At 43.9% G+C, this 26,142-nt stretch overlaps 1 protein-coding gene across 13 annotated transcripts in view; it reads right to left on the bottom strand.

Annotated features, from left to right (window-relative positions):
• Positions 1 to 26,142, bottom strand: part of HFM1 (helicase for meiosis 1) — a 151,710-nt gene that overhangs the window by 113,989 nt on the left and 11,579 nt on the right. For 10 of the 13 annotated variants that reach the window (XM_053243306.1, XM_053243303.1, XM_053243304.1 and 7 more), the window contains 9 exons: positions 25,840 to 25,910; positions 23,589 to 23,721; positions 20,718 to 20,899; positions 18,612 to 18,689; positions 18,346 to 18,507; positions 17,448 to 17,648; positions 17,269 to 17,357; positions 1,833 to 1,876; positions 1,643 to 1,744 (listed from right to left, as the gene is read on the bottom strand). In XM_053243306.1, coding sequence (XP_053099281.1) covers positions 1,643 to 1,744; positions 1,833 to 1,876; positions 17,269 to 17,357; positions 17,448 to 17,648; positions 18,346 to 18,507; positions 18,612 to 18,689; positions 20,718 to 20,899; positions 23,589 to 23,721; positions 25,840 to 25,910 — 1,062 coding nt within the window. The remainder of the gene's footprint in view (positions 1 to 1,642; positions 1,745 to 1,832; positions 1,877 to 17,268; positions 17,358 to 17,447; positions 17,649 to 18,345; positions 18,508 to 18,611; positions 18,690 to 20,717; positions 20,900 to 23,588; positions 23,722 to 25,839; positions 25,911 to 26,142) is intronic. The other 3 variants (XM_053243311.1, XM_053243313.1, XM_053243314.1) reach the window with 3 other exon arrangements.

The raw sequence follows: 26,142 nt of genomic DNA on the forward strand, positions 1-26,142 counted from the left end.
GGGTTGTTTTGTTCTGAGTTTGAAACAGGCCCTTTATTTAAAGGGCATTTTGTTTGTAGATTGTAACACTCGAAATGGCCTGTTTCAAGTTGAAATGTTTCAACATCAAAACATTCTGCACATCCCTACGATGGAAATATGATCATATGAACTAAATGTGGAAATTCCATCCAAGTGACACTAACAGTATATCAGTTGCTTCATATAATATCAGGTATTTGTTCTTGAAGAATAACCAATATTGACAACTCTTAATTAATTCATAAGAAAAGCAGTTTTATATGGCAAAGTTTATCATAGTTATGTTACTTCAAGACAGTAGGCAAAGGTTAGGAACATAGGAAGCTGCCATATACTGAATCAGACCATAGGTCTATCTAGCTCAGTATTGTCTACACAGACTAGCAGCGGCTTCTCCAAGGTTGCAGGCAGGAATCTCTCTCAGCCCTATTTTAGAGATGCTAGAGAGGGAACTTGGAACCTAGATGCTCTTCCCAGAGCAGCTCCATCCCCTGAGGGGAATATTTTACAGTGCTCACACATCAAGTCTCCCATTCATATGCAACCAGGGTGGACCCTGTTTAGCTAAGGGGACAAGTCATGCTTGCTACCACAAGCCCAGCAATCCTCTCCTCACTACAACCATGTGAGGTAGATTAGGTTGAACAGGTGACTGGTCCAAGCTTCCTCAGTTAGCTTTATGGCAAATAGATTTGATCAACAATTCAAAAGGGAGAAGAGATCTGCATCTGCTCCTTGGCTGCTCACCGCAGTTTCCTGCTGGTGGCAGTGCTCCACCCCCCCCACACACACACATACATACACGTGCAGCCCTCACGTGGTGTCAGAGCTCCCCACAATGGTCCACACACAGCGCCAGCACACACATGGCCTCCATGCATGCACAGCAGCCGTTTGCATGGTCAGCAAATTTGCATGATTAGCACAACAAAATTTATGATTATGATTATGATTAGCACAACAAAATAGCACAACAGCACACAAAATTTGCATGGTCAGCAACCATGCTGACCATGCAAATGGCCAGCACAAATGCCCAGAGATCATGTGCGTGCCACTTCCACACAAAGACAGCTGTGGAAAGTGCCAGCGCCACGCAAGGGGTGCAGGGGAGAGCGCCACTGCCAGCAGGAAGCTGCAGCGAATGGCAGAGGAGCAGGTACAGACCTGTTCTCCTCCCTTTTAAAAGGTGCCCAGACTGTGCATAAAATCAATGATCAAATCATGATTCATGAACATCCCTAATGGCAAATTAAGAATTTAAATCCGTATCTCCCTACTCCAAGCATATTACTCTATCCAGCACAATACAGACTCTCTGTTTTGATAGACTCCTATGGAAATTACTGTTTACATGCAAAATTATTATTTATATTTCATTATTTGAAGCATATTATATTTTATATTTTATAAACTGAACTTTTAGTGATGTTCCCAGAAAATGAGACAGGTCCATTATTCACAGCTAATGAAACCATTTACTTGCATTACTTAACATTTCCTAAATGAGGAATGATAAAATGATGTGTTGGCTTTTCACAAAAAAACCTCTTCTTTTTTTTAAAAAAGTACCAGTATTAAAACAACAACCTTTTGTTTACTGTCAAATGTTTGTACTCACAAAGAACTGGTATGTCTCCCGTAGTAAAAGTTCCTTCAATTATTTTTCTGTCAGATATTTCCATGCCAGCATGATGATAAGCTACTCCAAAGATTAGGAGATCTACACATGAAATGAGACACAAACATTACCAAATCTTCTGACCACAAATATATTATCATACTTCTGCCAATTAGTATACCCTACATACCTCTCAGCTTGGCTTCTTTTATTGAGTTCACAGACTTTTGTAATCTTCAAAAAAGAAGATGAAATATCACGACGTTACAATTAATCAGACACTAAACACTCTGCACAATTAAAAAAATGTATACTGTGCTACCATTTGACTCTACTAGAAACATCCATTCCATACTGTACAGATATTAAATAGGAAAAGTCTCAGGGCATATCTCCCAAATGCAAAACAGATTGCAATATTTTTATTATTACTGATTATATCTTGATCTTCTCTGCAGTATGTAACACAGATTGCTTGTTTGAGTAACAAGTAATAGAATTAACAAGTTTGTATTAATAATTACTATAGATACATAGAAAAAACAGGTTGCTTACCTGAATATTGATCTGGTAGAGATCTGTCCACTTCCATAAGTATGGGGTTCTGCAACTGCACAGGAATCGCACAGTAGCAATGCTCCAGCTCGTCGAGGTGTCCAAGCCCCACCTCCACACCTACAGCGTGCTATTTAAAGGCGGGCTGGGCACCATGTTCCTCAGTTCTTGGATGACCGCCGTGAAGGACGGTCATCTGAATAAGCCGATTAGTTCATCATTATCGAAGGAGAATGGCATGCACACTAGTACGCACGTAGCAGGGCACTACTGCAGAGGGGTGTTCAGGAAGTTCTTATGGATGTCGATGGATCTCTACCAGATCAATAGTTACAGGTGAGCAACCTGTTTATCTGGATCGAGATCTGTCGAGATCCATAAGTATGGGTGTTTAGCTAGCTCCCCATAGAGGAGTGTGCAGTAGTAGCTATTGTAACACCTGCTTCAAAAAACCTCTCCCGAAGCTTGCCCCAGAAGCAGAGCACACATCTATGGCATAATGTTTAATGAAAAGTAACTCCATGGACCATGTTGCTGTCTTACAGATGTCTGTGAAAGTTTCCCCCGATAGGTGTGCAGCTGATGAAGCGCAGGTACAGGAAGAGTGGGACTTGATTGCTTCTGGTGGCTTGATGTTCTGCAACTTATAAGTCAGCAAGATAAGCTCGACCAGCCAGCTGGACATTCTTTGTCTGGATATGCTGGTGCCTTTGGCTGGTCCTGTGTAGACCACAAAGAGGTGCTTGGTGGTTCTAGGTATGCACTAGGTAGTACAACAGTGCCTTGTGTACATCCGAGTGCATTGTGCGTTCCAAAGGTGTAGTTGGATCTCTGAAGAATGTGAAGGGAGCACAATGTCCTGACTGAGGTGGAAGTTGGACACTACTTTGAGCAAAAAATCAGGGTCCATATTCATCAGCGCCTTATCAGGATAGATCCTGGTATAAGGGGGATCTATCCTTAAAGCTGAAAGTTCACTCACACGCTTTGCAGTGGTAATAGCAATCAAGAAAGTTGTTTTCAGACTCACAAGCTTAGCAGTAGAAGTAGCCATCGGTTCAAATGGGCTCTGAGTCAATGCAGAGAGTAAAAGGAAATGCTCCATGGTTCTACTGGAGTATGAATATGTGGATACACATTCATAAGCCCTTTCAGGAAGGCTCTACTTTCCGGATGAGAGAACAGTGTCTTGCCATTAAATACCAGGTGTTTTGAAGAAAGCACAATCAAGTGGACTTTGAGGATCACGTTAGCGACTTTAATGTAGTCAGATAAAGGAACAGGTCTTTTACAGTACCTTGTTTGGGCAGGAAACCGTGCATCCTGGCATAGGTCTAAAAACACAGCCACTTCCCAAAATAGTTCGGTCTAGTGGAGGGCTTTCTTTGGTTAAGTAAGATATTTTTTAGAAGTCGATTTGCCATGCTGTCAGACGGAGTGTGTGCATGTCTGGGTGGAAGATGAATCCATTGACTTGGGACAGGAGATCTAGTTCTAGAGGCAGACAATGGAAATGGTTTCTTGATAGTTTGAGTAGCTGTGGAAACCATGGTTGCCTTGGCCACCATGGAGTCACTCGGATGCATGATGTAAGAACAGCCAGGAGACACGCCATCACTTGACTTATCCAGGGACGTGGTGAAAACATGTATCGTGTCTCTAGAGTCCAGTCCACCTGGAAAATGTCCCCTAGAGACTGAGGGTCATGTCCTGCCCTCGAACAAAAGTGATTACACTTCGTGTTCTCTGAAGTTACGAACATGTCTATGATTGAGCTCGTCCAAAGGTCGAAAGGAGGAGCAATATATTCCCTCTTGAGTTCCCAATCATGTTGCTGTTGCTGTGCAAACATGCAGCTTAGATCATCCACTAGGACATTGTCCAAGCCCTTTATGTGGATGGTTATCAGAAACACTTGGTGCCCGATGCACCAGTGCCACAGTTGTACGCTGAGAGCACACAGGGTCCATGGCACTGTTCCCCTTTGGCAATTGATGTAAGCCTGGGCAGTTGTCTTGTCCAATTGTACTTGGACAACTTTGCCTTGTAGTAGTGGAAGGAAGGCCTTCATTGCTTGGAAGACGGCCAGTAACTCCAGGAAGCTGATGTGTAATTGGGCCTGCTGAGGGGTCCACTTGCCCTGAATTTGATGGTTCTCACAGTGGGCACCCCAACCCAGCAGAGAGACATCTGTTGTCAACCAGATTGATGGTGATGCAGTTTAGAAAGGGACTCCCTCTAGGAGATTCTGGTCATTCAACCATTGTTGAATGAAGCGTAGTATTTGTGATGGTATCTCTAGATGCTTGTAATCGTTTGGATGGAAAACTGAAAGAAACTGAAGTTGCAGCTTCCTCATTTTCAACAGTGTATGATGAATTACTGTGTTGCAGGATGCCATAAGGCCCAGGAGTCATTGGATTAGCTGAGCCGGCTGCATTGGATGTTGTTGGAATGCCTGGATCAGGTCTCTGATGCACTCGTACCTTTCTTTGGGTAAGCATGCTCTCTTGGTTTCTGTGTTCAATACAGCTCCGATGTAGTTGATGACACATACTGGTTCTAGGTGGGACTTTTCCCAATTGACTTGGATCCCCAAGTCTTGGAGGAGTGTTAATACATATTGTGTCTGAGAAAGTAACTCTTCTCGGTCTCTGGACGTCAGGAGCCAATCGTCTAAATAGAGGTAGATTGCAATTCCCTGCATCCTCAAATGGGACATCACGACGGCCATACATTTGGTAAACACCCTTGGGGCGGTGGAAAGTCCGAAGGGTAAGACATTGTATTGGTATACTTGTTTACCTAAGGTAAAGCATACGTACTTTCTGTGTTGTTCTCTTATGTCAATATGAAAATAGGCGTCTTTCAAATCCAGCATTGCAAGCCAGTTCTCTTGATAGAGAAGCGGTAGGATCTCCTGCAATGTTATCATACAAAATTTCCTGACACCAACAAGTTTGTTCAAATGGCGTAGATCCAGGATGGGAAGAATTCTGCCATCCCGTTTGGGGATCTGAAAATAGAGGGAGTAAATCCATCCCGTCTGTGCGCCCACCACACCAGGGTGATTGCACCCTTCTCTAACAACTCCTTCACTTCCTCCTGCAATGCCAGGGATGGTGGAGTGAATCTCATTCCCGTAAAGTATGGGGTCATTTTGAATTCTGTGGCGTATCCTGAGGATATGATCTTCAGGACCTAGTTGTCCAATATTATGCAGTGCCATGCAGGGGCATGGCATGCCAACTTGATGGAATCATGCACTGGTGGAAGAGATGGAATTGTGAGGCTGTTGGAGGTGTGCACTTGCCAATGTTAACACCCCTGGTGGCAGGATTGGGTGGGAGTTTAGGGGTGCCAGTGGACGGTCTCATACCTCAAAGCTGCTTCTGAGGTTCTACTGCTTCTGAGGTTCTACTTGGTTCGTTGGGACTGGTTGTTCTTGCCCTTCCCTTGGTATAGTCGCATATGGAAAAGATTATACTGTTTTCTATCATCACGGCGCTCCTGTTGTCTGAAAGGAGGTCTCTGTTTGGTAGAATAAGAATGATACTTAGTCCCGTATGAGGAGGTAGAAGTGGACGATGTAAAGGTCTTCACAGTGAACTTAGATTTTTTTAGTTGCTCCATAGTGGTGGAGTCGGCCATTTCACTGAAAAGGCCTTTCCATCAAAGGGTAAACCCTCAATCTTCTTCATATACTTTGGAGAGATGTGGACCAGAACCATGTATGTGGTCTTAGTGAGACAGCTGCAGTTAAAGAGCAAGATTCTGACTCTGCAAGATGCTTTGCTGTGCTCAGTTGCTGCCTAGTGAGTTCTGCTGACTTATCCAAGGTCTGTTGGAACCTTTTCTTAAATTCCTCAGGTGACAGGTTATCCAAGTCATTCTGAAGGGATTCCCACAGGTCGTGATTTTACTTGGCCATGCTGGTCAAGTAATTGGCTATTTTAATTGACAAACAGGAAGTGGAGTAAATCTTCCTCCCTAACAGATCCAATTCTCTTCCCTCTTTATCAGCTGGAGTTGTGTGGCATCTCCCAGATTTCGATGAGGTGGCTCAGTCAATAACCTGGGAGTTTGGGGGAGGATGTTTTAAAAGGCAGATGTTATCCTTTTCCTGTATTTGGTACAAGCTCTCTAGTCTTTTGGAGGTAGCAGTGGATGTATGTATCACTTCCCATACACATTTCATTGTTCTGGATATCACTGGCAGGACCAAAAGAGCCTCAAGTTGAGTAGCCTGCAATTTGACCATGAAATTATATACAGGATCGTCTATCGTGGAGAGTTCAGATCGCAAGTCCAACCCCAATGCTTCTGCCAAAGCTCTAACATGCTTATGGTAAGCCTTCATTTCCTTGTTTGGAGAAACATAGGTGGAACGTGGAACATGAGTTGGAGGATCAGCCAAGCTGTCTGAATCATTAGGATTGGATTCAAAATCAGAGGTTCCATGGTGGTCCAATGAAGATCCAGTTGGTGAAGATGGACTACATGTCTGAGTTTCAATAGTCATTTTTACAAGTGGAGATTGCTTCCATGTTTTGGTACTCACCACCTTGAGTGGTGATGGGGTTGCCTGGGAAACTCCAGCAACTATTAAGGTTTGTGTTGATTCCGAAGCAAATGTAATAGGTCTGCTTGGAGCATCCCCACTTGCTAAGATGGTAATTGGTAGAGAGGAAGTAATTGGACTGTAGGTTTTTTGGGGGGAAAGTTTCCATGGTCTTTCCCCCTGGTAATCATATGGGGCACCAGGAGAACAGGCAGCCATGGAAACCATGGCAAGAGCAGAGCCCACTGTGGAAGCATGAACAAAACCACAAGAATGCCACGCTGATGGGCTTTTCAAGTGGACAGCCGATAGAGCAGTAGTCGTGGGAAGTACGGGAGGAGCAGACGTACACAAGCGGAACCCCTCTGTATCCGATGGGGGAGATCCCTTTAATGTAGATGTTGACGGGGTACTGGAGGATGAATCTAATATGGACAATAATGTGTGTGCAGTGGTTGGAGCTAAACTGGCATTCTCGTCTGCTTCCTCATCTTCAACATTGAATGTTGGCATCAGTATTTGACAATGGGGTGAGACTTGTCTTGATGGCGACAGTATCGGTGTATGCAGAGTCGATGTCACAAGTGGAAAATGTGGAGCCAGTGTCATCGGTGTCGATGGGATCTCACAGTATCGATCTGTTGGCATCGACAGCGCTGATGAAATGATTGGCATCGGTGCCGGAGACAGGGAGCAAGCCATCGATGTCGATCGTGTTGGTGGGCGGTCAGCATCAAAAGGCTCCATCAATATCAAGGGTAACGGTGACTTTCTTAATGTCGAGGAAGATTTTGTCAATGGGTTGAGGGTAGTCTTTGACTTCGACATTGGTAGAGGCTTCGAAGGCAGTTGTTGCAAATTAGATGGAGATAGTGTCTGCTCCCTAGTTAGGTCGATGGTCTTAGACTTTTTTGGCTTTGGCATCGATGGATGAGTGTCCGAAGTTGGTTGTTTAGTTTTCAACTTCGAGTGCTTCGGTGTTGAGCCTGCACCTGCATCTGTAGGTGGCTTAGGGCATCGAAAAGTCATGGTCAACTTCGAGTGCTTCGGTGTTGAGCCTGCACCTGCATCTGTAGGTGGCTTAGGGCATCGAAAAGTCATGGTCGACATTGACAGCTTGGGTGACTTCGATGTCAAAGGTATTTTGGGTGAGTTTTCAAAGTCGACGTTGTTGGGTGGGGCTCAGCTGGAGTTGAAGGGCTCAATACTTCATTGTAAATAGTGGCACAAAGCCGAAGTACCCAATTCTTGTAAGTCTGTTTTGAAAAGGACTGACAAACTTCACAAGTCGAAATGTTGTGTTCCTCTCCCAGACAAATGACAAACAACTCATGGAGGTCTTTAGCAGGGAGTTTTGCCTTGCAGCCCTCACACCTTGTAAAGCTCCGTTTCTCCTCAGCCATACCGATAATCAATATGTGCAGGCCAAAGTCTGTTCCTTAAGTCGTAAAATGCCAATTGCAGTCAGTCAGCCAGAAACAAGTAAAAAAAGCCAGTTGCTGTCCATCAGCCAGAAATAGATCAAATTCTGAGATAACAGTCTTTTAAAAAAGAACAAAAAACAGATGAACTCACAATTTGAATAACGCAGAAGAAATACAGGTTGCTCACCTGTAACTTAAGATCTGGAAATGATCTGTTGTAGTCATAAGGAATGGGTTCTGCGCCTGCGCAGTGACCTCGCAGGCTGATTGATTAGCTCCTCAAGACACCCCCTCCTGCCTGCACGTGCTGTGCCAAGTCGTTAAAAGAGGCGGTTGGGGCGTCCATTTTTCAGTTTCTCGCAGACTGCCCAAGGTGATGATCTACAAGTTGAACTCTTTCTTCCTTTCTTTCTTTCTTTCTTTCTTTCAAATATATAAACTGCAGCGGGGGCGGCTGGGAGGGGCTTATGACTACAACGGATCACTTCCAGAGCTTAAGTTACAGGTAAGCAACCTGTATATCTGGATCGTGATCCGTTGTGATCATAAGGAATGGGTGATTAGACAGATTCTCCTCTAGGAGGTGGGTGCAGTAAACCCTTGTTCAAGCCAACACTCTTTTCAGGACGTTCCTCCCGAAATCTGCCTCCTTAGCCATTCGCAAATCTAATGCATAATGTTTGATGAATGGCAGCTGAGAAGACCAGGTGGCTGCCTTACAGATATCTGACATCTGAATGCCAGATAAGTGGGCTGCGGATGTAGCATACGCTCTAGTTGAGTGAGCACGCACAGTCCTTGGTGGGGCAACAGCCTGACACCTATACGCCATGCAAATAGCCTCCACCAACCAATGAGCTAGGCATTGTCGTGATATTGGGTAGCCTTTGCATTTTCCCTTGAAGCTTATAAAGAGTTTCCTTGTCTTTCTGTAACTCTGTGTCCTTTGTAAATAGAACAAAAGGGCTCTCCACACGTCTAAAGAATGAAGTGCTATCTCCAAGGGCGTTTCCGCATTTAAAAAAAAAGTGGGCAACATGACTTCTTGGTTAATATGGAAGTCCATCACAATCTTTGTGCGAAAGCGAGAGTTCCAATCTCAGAACCACTTTGTGAGGATAGAATTGAGTGTAAGGTTTATCTACCCGGAGAGCTGTCAGCTCACCCACTCGCTTTGCACACGTGATTGCCACCAAAAATGCAGTCTTTAATGTAAGCAGTCTGAGGGGTACAGTTGCCAAAGGTTCAAATGGCCCCTCTGTCAATGCCAATAACACTAAAGATATACTCCATTGCTCCATCGGCCGCCGGATAGGCTGATATAAATTATTCAACCCCTTCATGAACTGCTTGCAGTCCGGATGGGAAAACACAGTCGCTCCATCCCAACCTCCGTCTTTTGCTGAAATGGCAGCCAAATGTATCTTGATGGACACATTAGCTAAGCCCTTAAGTTTTAAGGAAGTTAGGTACAGTAACACGTCCTGAGGAGTGGCCCGCAAGGGTCTGACTCCCCTACCCCTCATATAGGTTTTAAAGCGCTTCCACTTGCTAGCGTAATTCTTCCTTGTAGATTTTCTCCTGCTGTTGAGTAGGATGTCTCTCATAGACCGATCCTCCAGGCTATCATCTTTAATGTGTGGACCTCAGGGTGCAAGACCTTTCCTTGTTCTCTTTGCAACCGATCTGGTACCTGAGGGAACCTGAGATAGGTCTCCCGTGGTAATTGTATAAGTGGTGCGAACCACGGTTGGCATGGCACCACAGTGTCAGTAGAATGCGGTTGGCTCTGTCCCGAATAATCTGCGCCAGTGTGCGACCTATCAGCGGTATCGGCGGGAACAGATAAAGGAGCCCCACACCCCATGTGTGTTGGAACGCATCTCCCAGGGACCCTTCTCCAATGCCTGCACGCAAGCAATAGCTTGCATACTTCTTGTTGGCATGTGTTGCAAACGAGTCCATTGTGGGGACCCCCCAGGTGTCGAAAATCCTTTGTAAATATGAAGTTTTTATCTCCCACTCGTGCCTCTGGCTGTAATCCACAGTTCTGCTGAGGCTGTCAGCCAGGTGATTATCCACACCTCTTATGTGGAGTGCAGTCGGGTAGATGACATGACAAATGCACCATTCCCACATTCGCTGAGCAAGAAGGCACAGTGATATGGAGACTGTTCCACCTTGACAATTGATGTATGCAATTGCCGTCGTGTTGTCCAACGTTATCTGGACCACTGACCCTTGTAATTGCGGTTGGAATGCTCTCAAAGCCAGGAATACTGCCATCAGTTCCAGGTAATTGATATGTTGCCTGGCTTGGAGATGCGTCCACTTTCCTTGGACACAATGGCCATTGCAATGTGCACCCCAACCCGTCAATGATTCATCCATCATTATCCAGTGATTCGGGGCCAACGGCTTGAATGGCACCCCGTGTTAGATTGCCGGGTTCCATCCACCAACGCAAATCCCTCAAAACCACTTGTGGGATCTGCAAGCACATATTTTGGCTGTCCACATTGGGACGGAAGTTGCGCAGATACCAGTGTTGCAACGTGCGCATGTGCAACCACGTGTAGAGAACCATGGTAGCACAGGTTCACATCAGGCCCAACAGCCTCTGAATCTGCACTGCCAGTTGCCACGGGTTTTGCACAAACCTCTGAAGTAGTGCATGAATCTGTTGAATGTGGTCTTGATACTGCACCTATGAGATTTATACGTTTGCTGGGAATGAGGCTTGACTTTTTCCAATTTATATTGATCCCCAGGTCCACAAGCATTTGGAGCATATGCCGAATCTGTTCGACCAGCAGTTCCTTGCTGTGGCTTAGCAGGAGCCAGTCATCCAGGTATGGCTAGACCATCATCCCTTGTGTCCTCAGGTAGGCCACCATCACTGTCACCACCTTGGTGAATACCCTCGGTGCCGTCAAAAGACTGAAGGGTAAAACCTGATATTGGTATATTTGATCCCCCACTGTGAACCGGAGATATTTGCGGGGATCCTCCTGGATGCCCACATGAAAGTAAGCATCTTTCAGATCTAATGTTGCCGCCCAAGTCCCCTGGGCCAAGAAGGGGAGAATAGCCTGTAATGTAGTCATTCTGAATTTCTTGGTCTGGATATAAAGGTTTAGACCCCTGTAGGTCCATTATTGCCCTGATTCCGCCATCTTTCTTTGGAATCTGAAAATACTGGGAGTAATAGCCCGATAGCCTGTCCGGCCACTGCACTTGAATAATTGCTTCCTTCTCCAACAGCACCTTCACCTCTTCCTGCAGTATTTCTGTAGCTGCGGTGAATGTCATCCCGGAGAATGGTGGCTTGGTCTTGAACTCCAGTGCATAGCCTGTGTGTACAAACCTCAATACCCAGCGATCTGAAGTTATATTGTGCCGTGCTTGTGCATGGCTTGCCAGCTTGATGGTAGTTCTGGCAACTACAGAACTGATGGTATGGGTCCTGGAAAGATCGGCTTCCCTGGGTGTTAAGGAGGCTGTGTTGTGGTTGAAGGATAGTGTGTGCAGTGGACGGACAGTCCCATCAAAAGTTCTGTTTGGGGTTATCCTTATTTGGATGTGCAGCAGTACCTTTTGACTTTTGGCCAAAGCCTTTAGACCATTGGTAAGGTCTATAGTGTTTTTTGAAGTCCCTTCTATCCTGATACTTGAAGGGTCTTTGGCAAGTGAAGGAGTGGCCCTTTGATGAATTCATCGTTTGACCTGAGGCATGGTGGCGCATGCTCACCGCTGTTACCATTGTGCGTGACTCTGTCTCCACGAGATGCTTAAACGTACTCAACTGTTGTCTAGTTACTGCTGTTGTTTTCTCATAGATCTCATTAAATTTCCATTGGAACTCTTCTGGTGTCATGGACGTAAAGTCCTGCAACAAGGAGTCCCATAAAAGGTGATTATAACATGCATAATTTGCGATCCGAATCACCAGGCTTGCTGTGGTATAGATTTTTCTACCCATCACATCAAGTTTACGCCCTTCCTTATCTCCAGGAGTTGTATGACAGCGTCCTCCCTGGGATGCTGATGCACAGTCCACGACTAAGGAATTGGGTGCTGGATGTCACAAAAGGTACGTATTCTCTTCCTCAGAAATTTTTATATAAGTTCTCCAAACGTTTTGAAGTAGGTGTGGAGATGTGTAAGGCTTCCCATGCTGTTCTGTCCGCCTTACTAATTGCTGGGATCATAGTAAGGGCCACTGGGTGGAACGTTTTTGATCTGCCCATCATGTTATATACTGGATTTACCACATCAGTGTTTGGGGATTTTAGATCCATTCCAATGGCCTCTGCAATATCCTGTATCAGGGCATGATATGCCTTCAACTCCTCTGTGGGAGAAGTAGAAAGTCTTGGTGGCACATCCGATGGTGGATCAGACCTCCTGCTAATGTCGTCAGAATCTGAACTTGCCGAAGATACGTCCTCCATGCCGCAGTCACCCGGGGAAGAGGGTGGTTCTGAGAGTGGAAGGGTTGACTTTCATTTTCTCCTGTCCCTTGCTTTCTCTGGTGGCTGCACATGTGGTTGGGGTGGTGCTGGCAGTGGTTGCTGCACATGTAGTTGGGGTGGTGCTTGTAGCAGTTGACTAGCAGGTTGTTCCAATACATGTACAGGTTGCTCAATACCTGCACTGGTTGCGGCACACAGTGTAGTTGGGGTTGATGTTGATGCTGCCATTGAGGCTGTTCAGGTACCCGCATGGCCCTCCAGCATAAATATTCTGCATAATCATCTGGCAGCATGTGGCGAAACCCGCAGGCATGTTCTGGATGTCTCTGAGGCAAGCATAACCCCTGCGATTCCATGTGTGCTCTAGACACATGTGCTGGATTCGACATCAAGGGTTGTGTCAATGTCAAGGGTAGAACTGTTGTCGTCATCAAGGGATGCGTCAACGTCGTAGGTGGCATCGATGTCGATTGTGGTTGTGTTGAAGGTTGTGTCGGTATGGACGTTGTCGTCAGTGTCGAAGAATGCAAGGTAGGTACATGTCTATCTGTCTGATAGATGCTGCACATGTAGTGGCGAACAAGAAGGAGTCTTAGGAGGGAGCCCAAGTTCATCCTCATCCAGCTCAATATCCATTCCTGTACTTAGGAAGCCATGGAAGGTTGACCCCGATGGCGTACTTGATGCAGAGTCCAGCAGGTCCTGTAGGTCAGTATACTGCTCTTGTACGTGTAACCCCGGTGTCCTTGGTGTTGAAGGAGACTGGTTCGGGGTCCGTGCTGGAGACAGTAAGCGAATAACCTTACCAGTCAATGCAGAGGCGTTCGATGTTGATGGGGCCAACATCGACATTCGCAGTGGAGCAGCAGTCTATGTGGACATGGTCTAGAGCGTATCAGTGGGCATTGGTCGTGGGCTCGACATTCAAGCACCACGAGCCCCAGCACCATGTAGTGCAACCGAGACGGACTCGTCTGAGTTGCCTTCAAATGTCTGCGCCACTGACAGAAAGGGGTGCGATGTTTTTTAATTGGCAGTGGCCCTGAATCCCCGGAGGCCAAACTCTCTTGGCGCTCGCGATTACGTTTGTGATGCTTCTTGGCAACATCCTTCGGCTTGTTGAAGCCATTATTCCCTGGCTTTGCCGAACCCTTCAACACGGTTTTAGACTGCTTGCACGCAGTTCCGTGGACATCAGGCTGTGTCTCCACAGTAACCTTCGACACCAAAGCGCTCCCTGCCGACATCGACAGCCTGGCTGGTGAAGAATTAGGGCATGGTGTTGGTGGGCGGAGTGCTTCATCATAAAACACAGCCTGCAGTCGAAGTGCTCTATTTAGTCTTGTCTGTTTGGAGAAAGAGCAACAAACTTTACAGGCTGTAGTGTTGTGCTCCTCTCCCAGACACATCAGACATGCTTCGTGGTAATCCGTCGATGGAAGTTTTGCGCGGCATTTTACCATCGCTTAAAGGTCTTTTTTACTTCCATCGAACCAATGGTCCAGGTCAGTAACTGTAAAGACAACAATCTTTTGTCAGAACAAGTCCGTCAACTAATCCTGTCAGATTTCCATTCCGAGTTCAAGTCTGTGATATCAGAAGTCAGTAATGCCAAATCTGTAATCCAAGTCCGTAATCCAAGTTCAATTCCGTAGTCAAATACCATTAAAATAATTTAAGCAAATAACAAAGAGCTACAGCAACGAGGTTTGGATGCTAAGGCGGTCAAAGAGAAACTGAAAAATGGATGCCCCAACTGCATCTTTTAACGACTTGGCACGGCACGTGCAGGAGGGAGGGTGCGTCTCGAGGAGCTAATCAATCAGCCCATGAGGTCACTGCGCAGACGCAGAACCCATTCCTTATGACCACAACAGATCACAATCCAGATCTATTCTGACAAGGAGCGACAGACCAAGGTCCAAATGCAACAGCGGTCATTCAAGACCTGAGGAACATGGCACCCAGCCTTTAAACGGCACGCTGTAGGGGTGGAAGCAGGGCTTGGATGCCTCAATGAGCTATGGCATTGCTACCATGTAGTTCCTGCACAGGCACAGAACCCCATATTTATGGATCTTGATGGATCTCAATCCAGATCATAAGAATCTGGAAGTGTTCCATGTCTGCTATCCTACCACCAAAAAATTTCAAGTGAGAAAACTCAGAAGGAAAATAGGATTGTTATTGTTGTTGTTCTTATTGTTATTATTAAGCACAAGTAATAGCGTCCTGGGCTTTATAAAGATGAACTCTCTATTTATATGGCAGTCCCATGTTGTTGGGGCTCTCCTCACACCAGCAATGAACAAACAAATTCAGGTTAGGAATATGTTTCCCCCGTTGTTTTCCCTGGTCCATATCTACATGTTCCCCCTCTTTTCCATAGCTGCCAAATACTGCCCTATCATTTGTACCTTCCTCCATCTCTTTCTCTTTTTTCCAAGCAGCAGCGGTAATGGTTGCTGCATAATTTCATGTATATGAACACACACACAGAATCATTCATCTCCGCCTTCTCTTTCTGTGAACATAGGAACATAATAAAAGCCCTGCTGGATCAGGCCAACACCCAGTACAGCATCCTGCCTCACAGAGTGGCCAAACACGTGCACTCAGGAAGCCCACAGTGGTAATAGTGCATGCCCTCTCCATCTCCTCCCTCATGCACTGCTGGGCTGATTATGAAAAAGAGGAGAAAGTGCACAAAGAATGAGGTAGAGAAGATGGAAAAGGGCACACATGCTCCACTACAAAGCAGGTGGTGATGGCAAAAAGGAGGCAGAGATCAGGAGGAGAAGAAGACAAAAGCAGCTCCTGTGGCAGGGGCACAGAGGTAGGTGGTGGAGGATAGCGGAAGACAACTTATGGCCCTGCTGGAATGCCACTAATGTGTTGCCTGAGGCAACCACCTCCCCTTGCCTCATGAAAGTACCACCCCTCCTGCCCTGTATCTGAATTACAGCCCTTGTTATCATCTCAAGGCCAGGTGGGAGCATTCTAGGGGTTTTACAAAGTCGTGCTTTAAAATACTTTACAAAGCAGTCACTTTCACTCTATTCTGCGCCCAGATTCCCTTCCTAGATCGGGACCATGCATGAATCCTAAAAGTGGAAGAACATTTAGCTTTGCATGTTAGGATGCAACACTTCCTATCGGGCTCCTATTTGTACTACCAGGTATGGTAGGTGGTGTCCTTTTTCATTCACACTGTAAAGTAGATAGAGACGTACATCTCCAGACACTGTCAGGCTGTGTACATATTGGTAGCACACAAGCATATGTGCGGGGGTGGGGGGAGAACAACAAATCATGTTGACTCTATAGAACAAGGTTTGTTGATAAGGAAAGCAACTTTTAGTTCATGGAAGACTTTGAAGTAGGGTTGTGCACAAAACCGGTTCACCTGGTTCGGTTTGAGGCTGGACAAGACTTGAACCAAACTGGGCACGTTCAGTTTTGTCCACCCGCCCCACCCGCCCCCGCGAACACATACCCCTGGCTTGGCTTGAATTCGAGCCAGTTCCCGGGTTCTAAGCTAAAAAAAATTTTTTAAAGCTTACCACTGGGGCTGGGTAAGCAGCCAGGAGAAGGGGGATTTCTCTGCCATCTCCCCCTCCCTCACTACCCTCCCATTCTAAAAAGGACCATTTCAGACTGTTTTCAGGACATTCCAGCCCTTCCTCCAGTAGTGGTGGCCATTTTGGAGGCTGCTACACATGCCCAATGGGCCTCTGCGTGGCCAGTTCAATTTTTAAAAAAACCTTAGAACCACTGAACCAGCTCCGAGTTGGCTCGGGAGGTTCGGCCCAAGTTCAAGCCAAATTGGGCCTGATCGACTGGAGGGCGAGCCCTTGAGTCAGCATGGTTCGATGGCAAACTGGCTCAACCTCACGCTGGTTCGGAAATCCCTACTTTCAAGGGCTTCTGATAATTGATAATTCTATGGAAACTGGACCAAAATGATTGGAAAACTCAGTACCCATATTTTAATTATGGGCAGGTCTGTGCAGAGTAGGCAAATCCATAGGCAGCTGTAACCACTGTCCAAGTGAGTTCTCACAGGGAAATTTTGCTCTATATATTCAAGGATCAACTGCCTAATGCAGACAAAAATATTTTGCCACATAGCACATCAGTGTTCTATTTTTTTTCCCCATCTGTGTGCGGAATGAGTTTTGTTCTGGGCAGGAGTATCAAAGCAGTGTGTGCACACATGCATTCAGAATGGGGCCTTCCTGATTCAACCTGAGCGGGATCTAAAATTAACTGAGTGGACATTAAAAAAAAACTTGTGAGCACAGGCATGTGTGCATGCCTTTGAGGGAACACTGTAGCACATATATGCACTGACACTGTCAACCTATATTATCTGACGAGTCACCTGAACAATATGATATATAAAATACTCTTTAGTGTAATCAATTTTTGATGATAAATAAACTATTAGTACAGCTTTCACTTCACCAAATCAGCCTACAAGCAAAAACCTTGGCACTGCTGATTTTATAACAAGCCATTATAAATTGGAAAGAGTAAACAACTCTTATTATATATGTCATTAAATATAGAAAGAATGATATTAGGAGAAAGTCTATATTTTAAGAGTACCTTTGTTTCTGTTCTGTGTTCATAATAAATTTAGCTTCTTTTGCTAGGACAGAAGCTGCCTGCTGTACTCCTTTCCTTGTGGCACAGAACTGTAAATAAGAAAATCTGTTGTTTGTACTAATAATGCTAGACTATACAAAAGAACATTACAATCACAAGGGGAAAGCCACAATATATACCACAAGGGTTGGCTTTTGTTCAGAATACGTTTGAATAACGCTAGCTACTTTGTAGTTAAGTGTTAAATCAAATTTAAATTCCGTCTGGTTGCTACTGCAGGGAAATCCAAGCACTATTTTGTGCAGTTTCACTGGTCGGTGTCTTTCATCTATTTTCAAACATATAGCAGGCCCCTTGCCATCTGACAGCCATTCTGCAATCTTTAAAGAAAAAAGAAAGCAAGTTAGGCTTGAAGTTGGAAAATAGTGCCCTGGGCTGAAATTCTGAAAGTACTTACTCAAGCAGAGCTGCACTTAAGTCAAAGAAGCTCCACTTACACAAATACTTTTAGGTTCACAGTATCTGTGATTCACTGTGCCAAAATACTGTATTAGTATTTGTAATGTGATTTAGAGCAGACCACATAACACTGGCAATGAGTGCTTATATGGTAAATGTTTCCTTGCCTGACAAAGGGTTTATTTGTTTAAACATTATTATTTTGGGAGGGATAATTATGATATTTTTATACATAGAAGCCTTACTTCATAATACTTCACTGTTACATTCATGGCACCCTGACTGCATGAAATGATCAGAAATTAAAGCCTATAAATTATAAATATAAATAGATATTAACGTAAAGGAACAGATCTGAGATTACGATTATGGACCTCTGGAATTTCTCATTTCTTGAGGAAGTAGAGATTAGAGCAAGTATGAAATAACAACTGACATGCAGAGTAGCAGCCTAAAAATGCAAAAGGAGTTGCACCCTCACAGAAAGAGGCTGATTGGCTACATGGTGCCATGACATCATGTTTACGTTAATCGAGTGAATGTGGATTTTTTTAACAGGGGAAAAAACCCATGTCATTTTTAGAAATGCAGCAATAAAGTGCGATTAACTTTTCTTACATCTTCTGCATTTGGGATTGTTGCAGAAACTGCTACAAATCTCATGGGGAGTACTGAGTCAGGCTTCGCTTCACTACGTGAAAGGGAAGACTGAATAGTTTTCATCCGGCTGACTACCACCTCAAGGGTAGCACCGCGGCTCTCATCTTTCACAATATGCACCTGTGGAACAAAATACATATAAACATAATATATCCTGCTTACAATCGCTTACATTTGGAATCATTTGTTATTTCTACACCTCATCAGTAAGAATCAGTCTATACCTCATCAATAAGGATCAGTCTCACTAGCTGAACTAAAGAATTATCTCTCCATTTTCTAGTCATGCTGTCCCACTTTTCCTAATGGAAAACAGATACATACCGAAAGATTATGATTAGCTATTAATATTATTGGTTCAATCCACAACTGTTATTCCTCCATTTATACTGCTAAGAGATGCATATCACCATTACTGATGATGATGATCGTAGCACTGCCATCAACATTCAGCATCTTCAGTGCTGTAAGGCTATTCTAATAGCCTATTTTAAAAAAACCCAGAAATAGTAAGTGTTCCATAGTAACCAGATAAAGCCAATTATCTAATGTTTCTTTTTCAACATTTAAAAATTCTTTCTTATCTACAGTGAGGGAAATAAGTATTTGATCCCCTATCAACCAGCAAGATTTCAGGCTCCCAGGTGTCTTTTCACTATATGCAGGTAACGAGCTGTGATGAGGAACACCCGCTGTAAGGGAGTGCTCCTAATCCCAGCTTGTTACAGTACCTGTATAAAAGACACCTGTCCATAGAAGCAAGCAATCACTCAGCTTCCAAACTCACCACCATGCCCAAGACCAAAGAGCTGTCAAAGGATGTCAGGGACAAGGTTGTAGACCTGCACAAGGCTGGACTGGGCTACAAGACTATCGCCAAGCAGCTTGGTGAGAAGGTGACTACAGTTGGCATGATAACTCGCAAATGGAAGAAACATAAAATAACTGTCAATCTCCCTCGGTCTGGGGCTCCATGCAAGATCTCACCTCGTGGAGTTGCAATGATCAAGAGAACGGTGACAAAGCAGCCCAGAACTACATGGGGGGAACTTGTCAATGATCTCAGGGCAGCTGGAACCATAGTCACCAAGAAAACAATTGGTAACACACTACGCCGTGAAGGACTGAAATCTTGCAGAGCCCGCAAGGTCCCCCTGCTCAAGGCAGCACATGTACAGGCCCGTCTGCAGTTTGCCAATGCACATCTGAATGATCCAGAGAACTGGGCGAAAGTGTTGTGGTCAGATGAGACCAAAATCAAACTCTTTAGCATCCACTCAACTCGCCGTGTGTGGAGGAGGAATGCTGCCTATGAGCCCAAGAACACCATCCCCACCGTCAAACATGGAGGTGGACACATTATGCTTTGGGGGTGTTTTTCTGCTAAGGGGACAGGACACCTTCACCGCATCGAAGGGACGATGGACGGGACCATGTACCGTCAGATCTTGGGTGAGCACCTCCTTCCCTCAGCCAGGGCATTGAGAATGGGTCGTGGATGGGTATTCCAGCATGACAATGACCCAAAACACACAGCCAAGGCAACAAAGGAGTGGCTCAAGAAGAAGCACATGAAGGTCCTGGAGTGGCCCAGCCAGTCTCCAGACCTTAATCCCACAGAAAATCTGTGGAGGGAGCTGAAGGTTCGGGTTGCCAAACATCAGCCTCGAAACCTTTCTGACTTGGAGAGGATCTGCAAAGAGGAGTGGGACAACATCCCTCCTGGGTTGTGTGCAAACCTGGTGGCCAGCTACAAGAAACGTCTGACCTCTGTGATTGCCAACAAGGGTTTTGCCACCAAGTACTAAGACATCTTTTGTGAAGGGATCGAATACTTATTTCCTTCACTACAATGCAAATCCATCGCTGACTTTTGGGCACTGGGCTTTTGAGGGTTTGTTTGTTGTTATTCTGTCTCTCACAGCTACAATAAACCTACCATTCCAATTATAGCCTGGTCATTTCTGTGTCAGAGGGCAAACGGACAAAATCAGCAGGGGATCAAATACTTATTTCCCTCACAGTAAATGGTATGATCAGTGTGCACAGTAAACTATAGGTAAGAAACTTCTCACCCAATGCTACACAAAACAAATTCATAGCACATCTATAGATTGATAACGTGTAGAATGGTCAAATTGATTGATACCAGTAAAATACTGTGTATTTAAAACTATTCTGAAATGCTCTGGTCATCAGAAATAAACGATAAATGAACTTTATAGAAGCAATAAGAAGTAATTCCATGAGCATATTTTTGGTATCGAATATCTTCTTTTAAAAAAGAAAAGAAAGCAAAATTAACAGCAAACTGTATGTGTGAAACCTACTGGTGTAGTCAAAATAATGTGAGCATGCTGAATTTCAAATAAGTCATCCATTGCTGTATCTCCTGTTAGTTCCTTACATATGAGTCCAATAGGTCCAAATTTTTCTTTCCAGTCATCAAAACGCTGACTGCAGAGAGCTTTTATTGGAGCCACTAAGAACAAGACAGAGCAGTAGGGGGAAACTAGAGAAACAGGATATGCTTAAATAGTTCTCAAAACATGTTGCTTAGAGTAATCAGTTTTTCATGTGAAACTAAACCTCTCCTACCCTTTTCTCACAACTTAAGTTCTCTGCTCCTGCACTTATTTCAACATTCTTCAAGCTTGTTCTCACATTTCTAACAACTGTCTCCTCAAAGCTGCTTTTTAAACTATCCTTCCTTGGACATAGTATTCTGATGAAAGTCTTAGCAGTACCATCTACATCTTCTTTATATGTATTTCCCTAAGACGTATCCATGGCTATTCCCATGTGTGGTAGCTCTTGTGAGAGTTTGGAGAGCTGCCAGAGAGCCATGGGGCCAGAGAAAGAATATGGTGATGGTGGTGACTGGCTGGCCGAAGAAAATGGTGGCGACTGGCCAGAAGGCGGGCGGCCGCAACCGGCAGGCAGGCCGGTGGGTGCGACCAGCAACTGGCTGGCCAGCTGGCAGGTGGGCAGCCAGAAAGTGGGGCAGGTAGTACAAAAGAAGGAGATGGGGCAGGCAGCGGGCGGTGAACAAGAAGAAGAAGGCAGCTGCAGGGAGAAGACGGGTAGGGGCGGGCAGGCAAAAAGCGGCAGTGGTGGGGTGCGGTGGCTTCTCCCTGCCGGCTGGGGGAGAAGGCAGCGGTGGTGAACTAGGGGTGCAGATGTTGAAATATTTCCCTAAACCTAAATATTTCCCTAATCCCAAAATATTTCCCTAAACTAGTTGTAAATATTTCCCTAAACCATTTGAAAATGTCATATTTGTTTTATTATCAAATACATTAAATTGGTGGTTCATATTAATCTTGAGACAAGTCAAAACTTCTAAAAATCTTTCCACCCTTATTGTGTCCAGTATAGGTGCATAAGCCTCCAGCAGACAACAAAAGCATTATCACAAAGTTATAATCAGTACATGTAGTACTTTATCATAGAATATCCTAGTTCCATTAATCCAGATGAGATTACCAATAAAATATTGAATTAAAAAATCAATCCTTGTGGAACTCCATTATGAATGTTTGTTTTTTAGTGTGTTCTTCAGGGCCATCTAGGAGTGGCAAACTTACCAGATAGCCTTAGGATGCAGCACTGTGGATGCAGCAGATAGAATTGTCTTTATTTTCTGAGGACAGAACTACAGATTGTAAGGGCCAATGTAAATGTTTGTCTACCAGTAAGCATCAATACAGGGGTACAGGGGGTGGGGCATTTTCAGGGCAGGATTGGCAGGTGGGGTGGAGTGGGGTGTTTAACCCTTCATATGCTTGGCAGTTCTTCCCTGCAATTTCCCTCCTAGGTCATTTTTTCCTGCAGCTTTCTGGTCTCAATTTCAAAGTCTAGCTGGGTGTGGATGGGAGTAAAAAAGGACCTAGGCAGGGAATTTATCTTGGAGAATCAATAGGCAAGGGAAGAATTACACATACACCTCCCAATTCTCCCCTGCAAATGTCTGCCTGGCCCTGCATGAGAATTAAGGAGGGAAACAGAGGTTTGGGAATCACTGGCTTTCATTGTAATATTTCTGCCCTGAGAGACACAAAGGAGAGGGAGGAGAGCTGGGAACCTAAGAATGGCTGGGAAGCTCTGCTTGGAAATAGAAGAAGAAAGTAGGGCTTACTGAGGTCAATATAACAAGAAAGAACTGGTGGGAAGGAGCCACCAGTCTGAGGGTCTCTCAGAACAATCATGAGGAATAAAAAGGAAGTATGACTCACAAGAACAATATGCATTTGCTGAAAGGAATTAAAAATAAAACATGTTTAGCACAGGAGATATACAGGTGAAACTCGGAAAATTAGAATATCGTGCAAAAGTCCATTAATTTCAGTAATGCAAATTAAAAGGTGAAACTGATATATGAGACAGACGCATTACATGCAAAGCGAGATAAGTCAAGCCTTAATTTGTTATAATTGTGATGATCATGGCGTACAGCTCATGAAAACCCCAAATCCACAATCTCAGAAAATTAGAATATTACATGGAACCAAGAAGACAAGGATTGAAGAATAGAACAATATCGGACCTCTGAAAAGTATAAGCATGCATATGTATTCAGTACTTGGTTTGGTCCCCTTTTGCAGCAATTACTGCCTCAATGCGGCGTGGCATGGATGCTATCAGCCTGTGGCACTGATGAGGTGTTATGGAAGACCAGGATGCTTCATTAGCGGCCTTCAGCAATTCTGCATTGTTTTGTCTCATGTCTCTCATCCTTCTCTTGGCAATGCCCCATAGATTATCTATGGGGTCAGGTCAGGTGAGTTTGCTGGCCAATCAAGCACAGTACACTGTATACTTTTCAGAGGTCCGATATTGTTCTATTCTTCAATCCTTGTCTTCTTGGTTCCATGTAATATTCTAATTTTCTGGGATTGTGGATTTGGGGTTTTCATGAGCTGTACGCCATGATCATCACAATTATAACAAATTAAGGCTTGACTTATCTCGCTTTGCATGTAATGCGTCTGTCTCATATATCAGTTTCACCTTTTAATTTGCATTACTGAAATTAATGGACTTTTGCACGATATTCTAATTTTCCGAGTTTCACCTGTAGGTTTGATGATTGTCTACATTCAACATGGAAAAAACAACCATATATAGCAAAACAAGAATGAGCTCATGTTCCCTCTTGAGTTTTCATAATAAGTAGCTCTTCAACGCAGTGGAATACTTACTGTAGACAATTTTAATATTTAACCAAGACATCGGCACTTTGAATAATAACCTAGTAATTGCAAGCTCAAACATTACAGTTTTTCCAGAACCAGTTGGTGCGCAGATCACAAAATTTCTGTCTGTGTAAAGGAGCTAGAAAATAATGAACATTAAAGAACTATAGTCAAGAGCATTTATTTTAACTAATATGCTTGAAAAAAATTGCACACAACACTCTATTAATTATTACTGTATTGATGCACACACTACCAAATCAGAACTGATATGACCCTGCTCATTTTCCCAAAGACTAGATTTGTTTGTATCAGATGTTAACTTCTTACAAGAACAAAAAAGGAAAAACAGAAGCAAGAGAGACTTTTTCCTTGTCATCTGCCACTACTTAATTATGAAGGATATATGGTACAGTTAGAGCCATTAGGTACAAAGCCCATTCTTAAGTCTCACGAAGAAGCAGCACACATATAAGATGATGGGCATTGATAGTCGTCGATAACTAAAAATATACATGTTTTCTTCTCCACCAACACTTTCAGGGGAAATCTCATTTTCACGTCCTTTAATGATTCGTAAATAAGACTAGCTTAAGTGCTCACTTGGAAAAAAAATCTAATAATTATAAAGAACAAACCAATAAAATACATGCTACCATTAAAATAAGGCCACATTCCCTAAAAGTGTCACTCTAGTAATCCCATCTTATTTATTTATTTGAGACATTTAATATACCACCCACACCGAAGACTCCGGGTGGTGCACAACATGCAAACAGGCAACATTAAAAATTACATTACATTAATAATTAAAAATTGTTTTTTTAAAAATCTAGATAAAGATACATCTTATCTATAAAGATACAACATTGCTTAATTAGTAAAGACTAGTTATTTTGGCACCCTAGATCTTAGTATGTCAGCTGGCCAATCTACTCAAAATATACTTCATGGATGGCATGGTTTGCAGTTTTCTGTTGGCACAATATCTTATGTACCCACCTTAACCAACACACAAATAGTGGAGTCAAACTGACGAAGAGACATGTGGGGGGGGGGATACTTTTGAGTTCATTCTTTTACAGCTCCATAGTCTATGTATTCCTCAACCTAAAAAAGGCCAATTTCAAGCCCCCATCATGTATTTTTTTTATCAATTGCAGTGCTCTGCTGGTGTTGGCATCATTTTAACCCCAACTGCACAGAATGTGAAACTGAAATTAACATCCATCTGTTTGTTTCATTTTCATATGTAATTTTTTCCCTTTTTACTATTATTGACCCCATTATGTTTGCTGCTGCTTTATCCCTAATTGCCAAAGAGAAATGTTTAACAAAGGGCTGGTTTTTTTCATCTTTCCATCTGGTGTCATGCTCAAGGGTACTCACTAGGGTGTTGTTTCTATTATCTATTTAAGGAATATTCAACACCAACATCGGATTGGCAAAGTACATTTTTTGTTCATGAAGGATTACAGAGTTTCATTTTCTAGTATACCAAGCCATTGAACTCATATCTCTGTCCTTCTGTAGTTCCAAGCAAGAAGCAAAATAGGAAGTTTGTGGAGATCCCTGTGAGGCTGCCATGCAGGGTGGTGAGGCACATTGAGTTTAGTGGATCACAAATTATGCAGGCTAGATTTATGAGCATGGGACACTGATTTAACATATTAAATTGGCAACTAAGAAACACTTCTTTAGACATTACCATAATATGAGAATCATGGCTGGCAGCTAGACTAGTGAAGTGTGTGGCAGCTAGACTAGTGAAGGCAGCAAAGGAAGTGTGCGTGCTGCATGCTGCATTCCAGATTAAAGCAGTGTAAATGAGATGCAGTTTTCACTGATCACCCCACCCTTCTGAAGCACAACATGCAACATTGCAAAATGTTTCTCTGGGTTGCACAGCCCTCAGGGATATATTTTCACCTCAGGGGCGTAACTACTACTAGGCAAGGGGAGGCGGCTGCCTGGGGGCCCCCACGCCTCGAGGGGCCCCCCAGAGGCAAGTCACATGTGAAGTCTGTGTCCGTGTGTATCAGTGAGGGGCCCGTTTTAAAATTTTGTCTCTGGGCCCACTCCAGCTTTGTTATGCCCCTGTTTCACCTGGCAAAGAGCACTTCGGAGGGAAATAAATGAAAAGTACCCCTCCCATGCAAGTGCCTGCGCTGCTTCAATCTGGAACATGTATGCTTCATTAGTCTGGATCTCAGCCAGTAATTTCAAACAAACACTATTAAAACTAGTCCATACTTACATCATCCAGAGCCTTGGACTGAATATAATTGAAATAAGGGAACTCTTTGAAAATACTTCTAAATTGAGTAGCTTAAAATTATATTGAGTCAAACAATTTAGTGACATATTGATAAAAGTATCATGTTTACATTTGCCTGGAAAAATATTTAAATGGAGGCTTGGATATGTTCCTCACCTAGACAGGCAAAATTTCTATAAATTTTGAAACCACAGAAAAATACATTCATTTATTTATTGTTAACCAAGAACAGATTTTTGGGGGGAGGAACTAAAATATATGCAAAGACAATTACCTACTCAT

This window comes from Hemicordylus capensis, chromosome 4 (assembly GCF_027244095.1).
Source record: "Hemicordylus capensis ecotype Gifberg chromosome 4, rHemCap1.1.pri, whole genome shotgun sequence".
Taxonomy (NCBI): Eukaryota; Metazoa; Chordata; class Lepidosauria; order Squamata; family Cordylidae; genus Hemicordylus; species Hemicordylus capensis.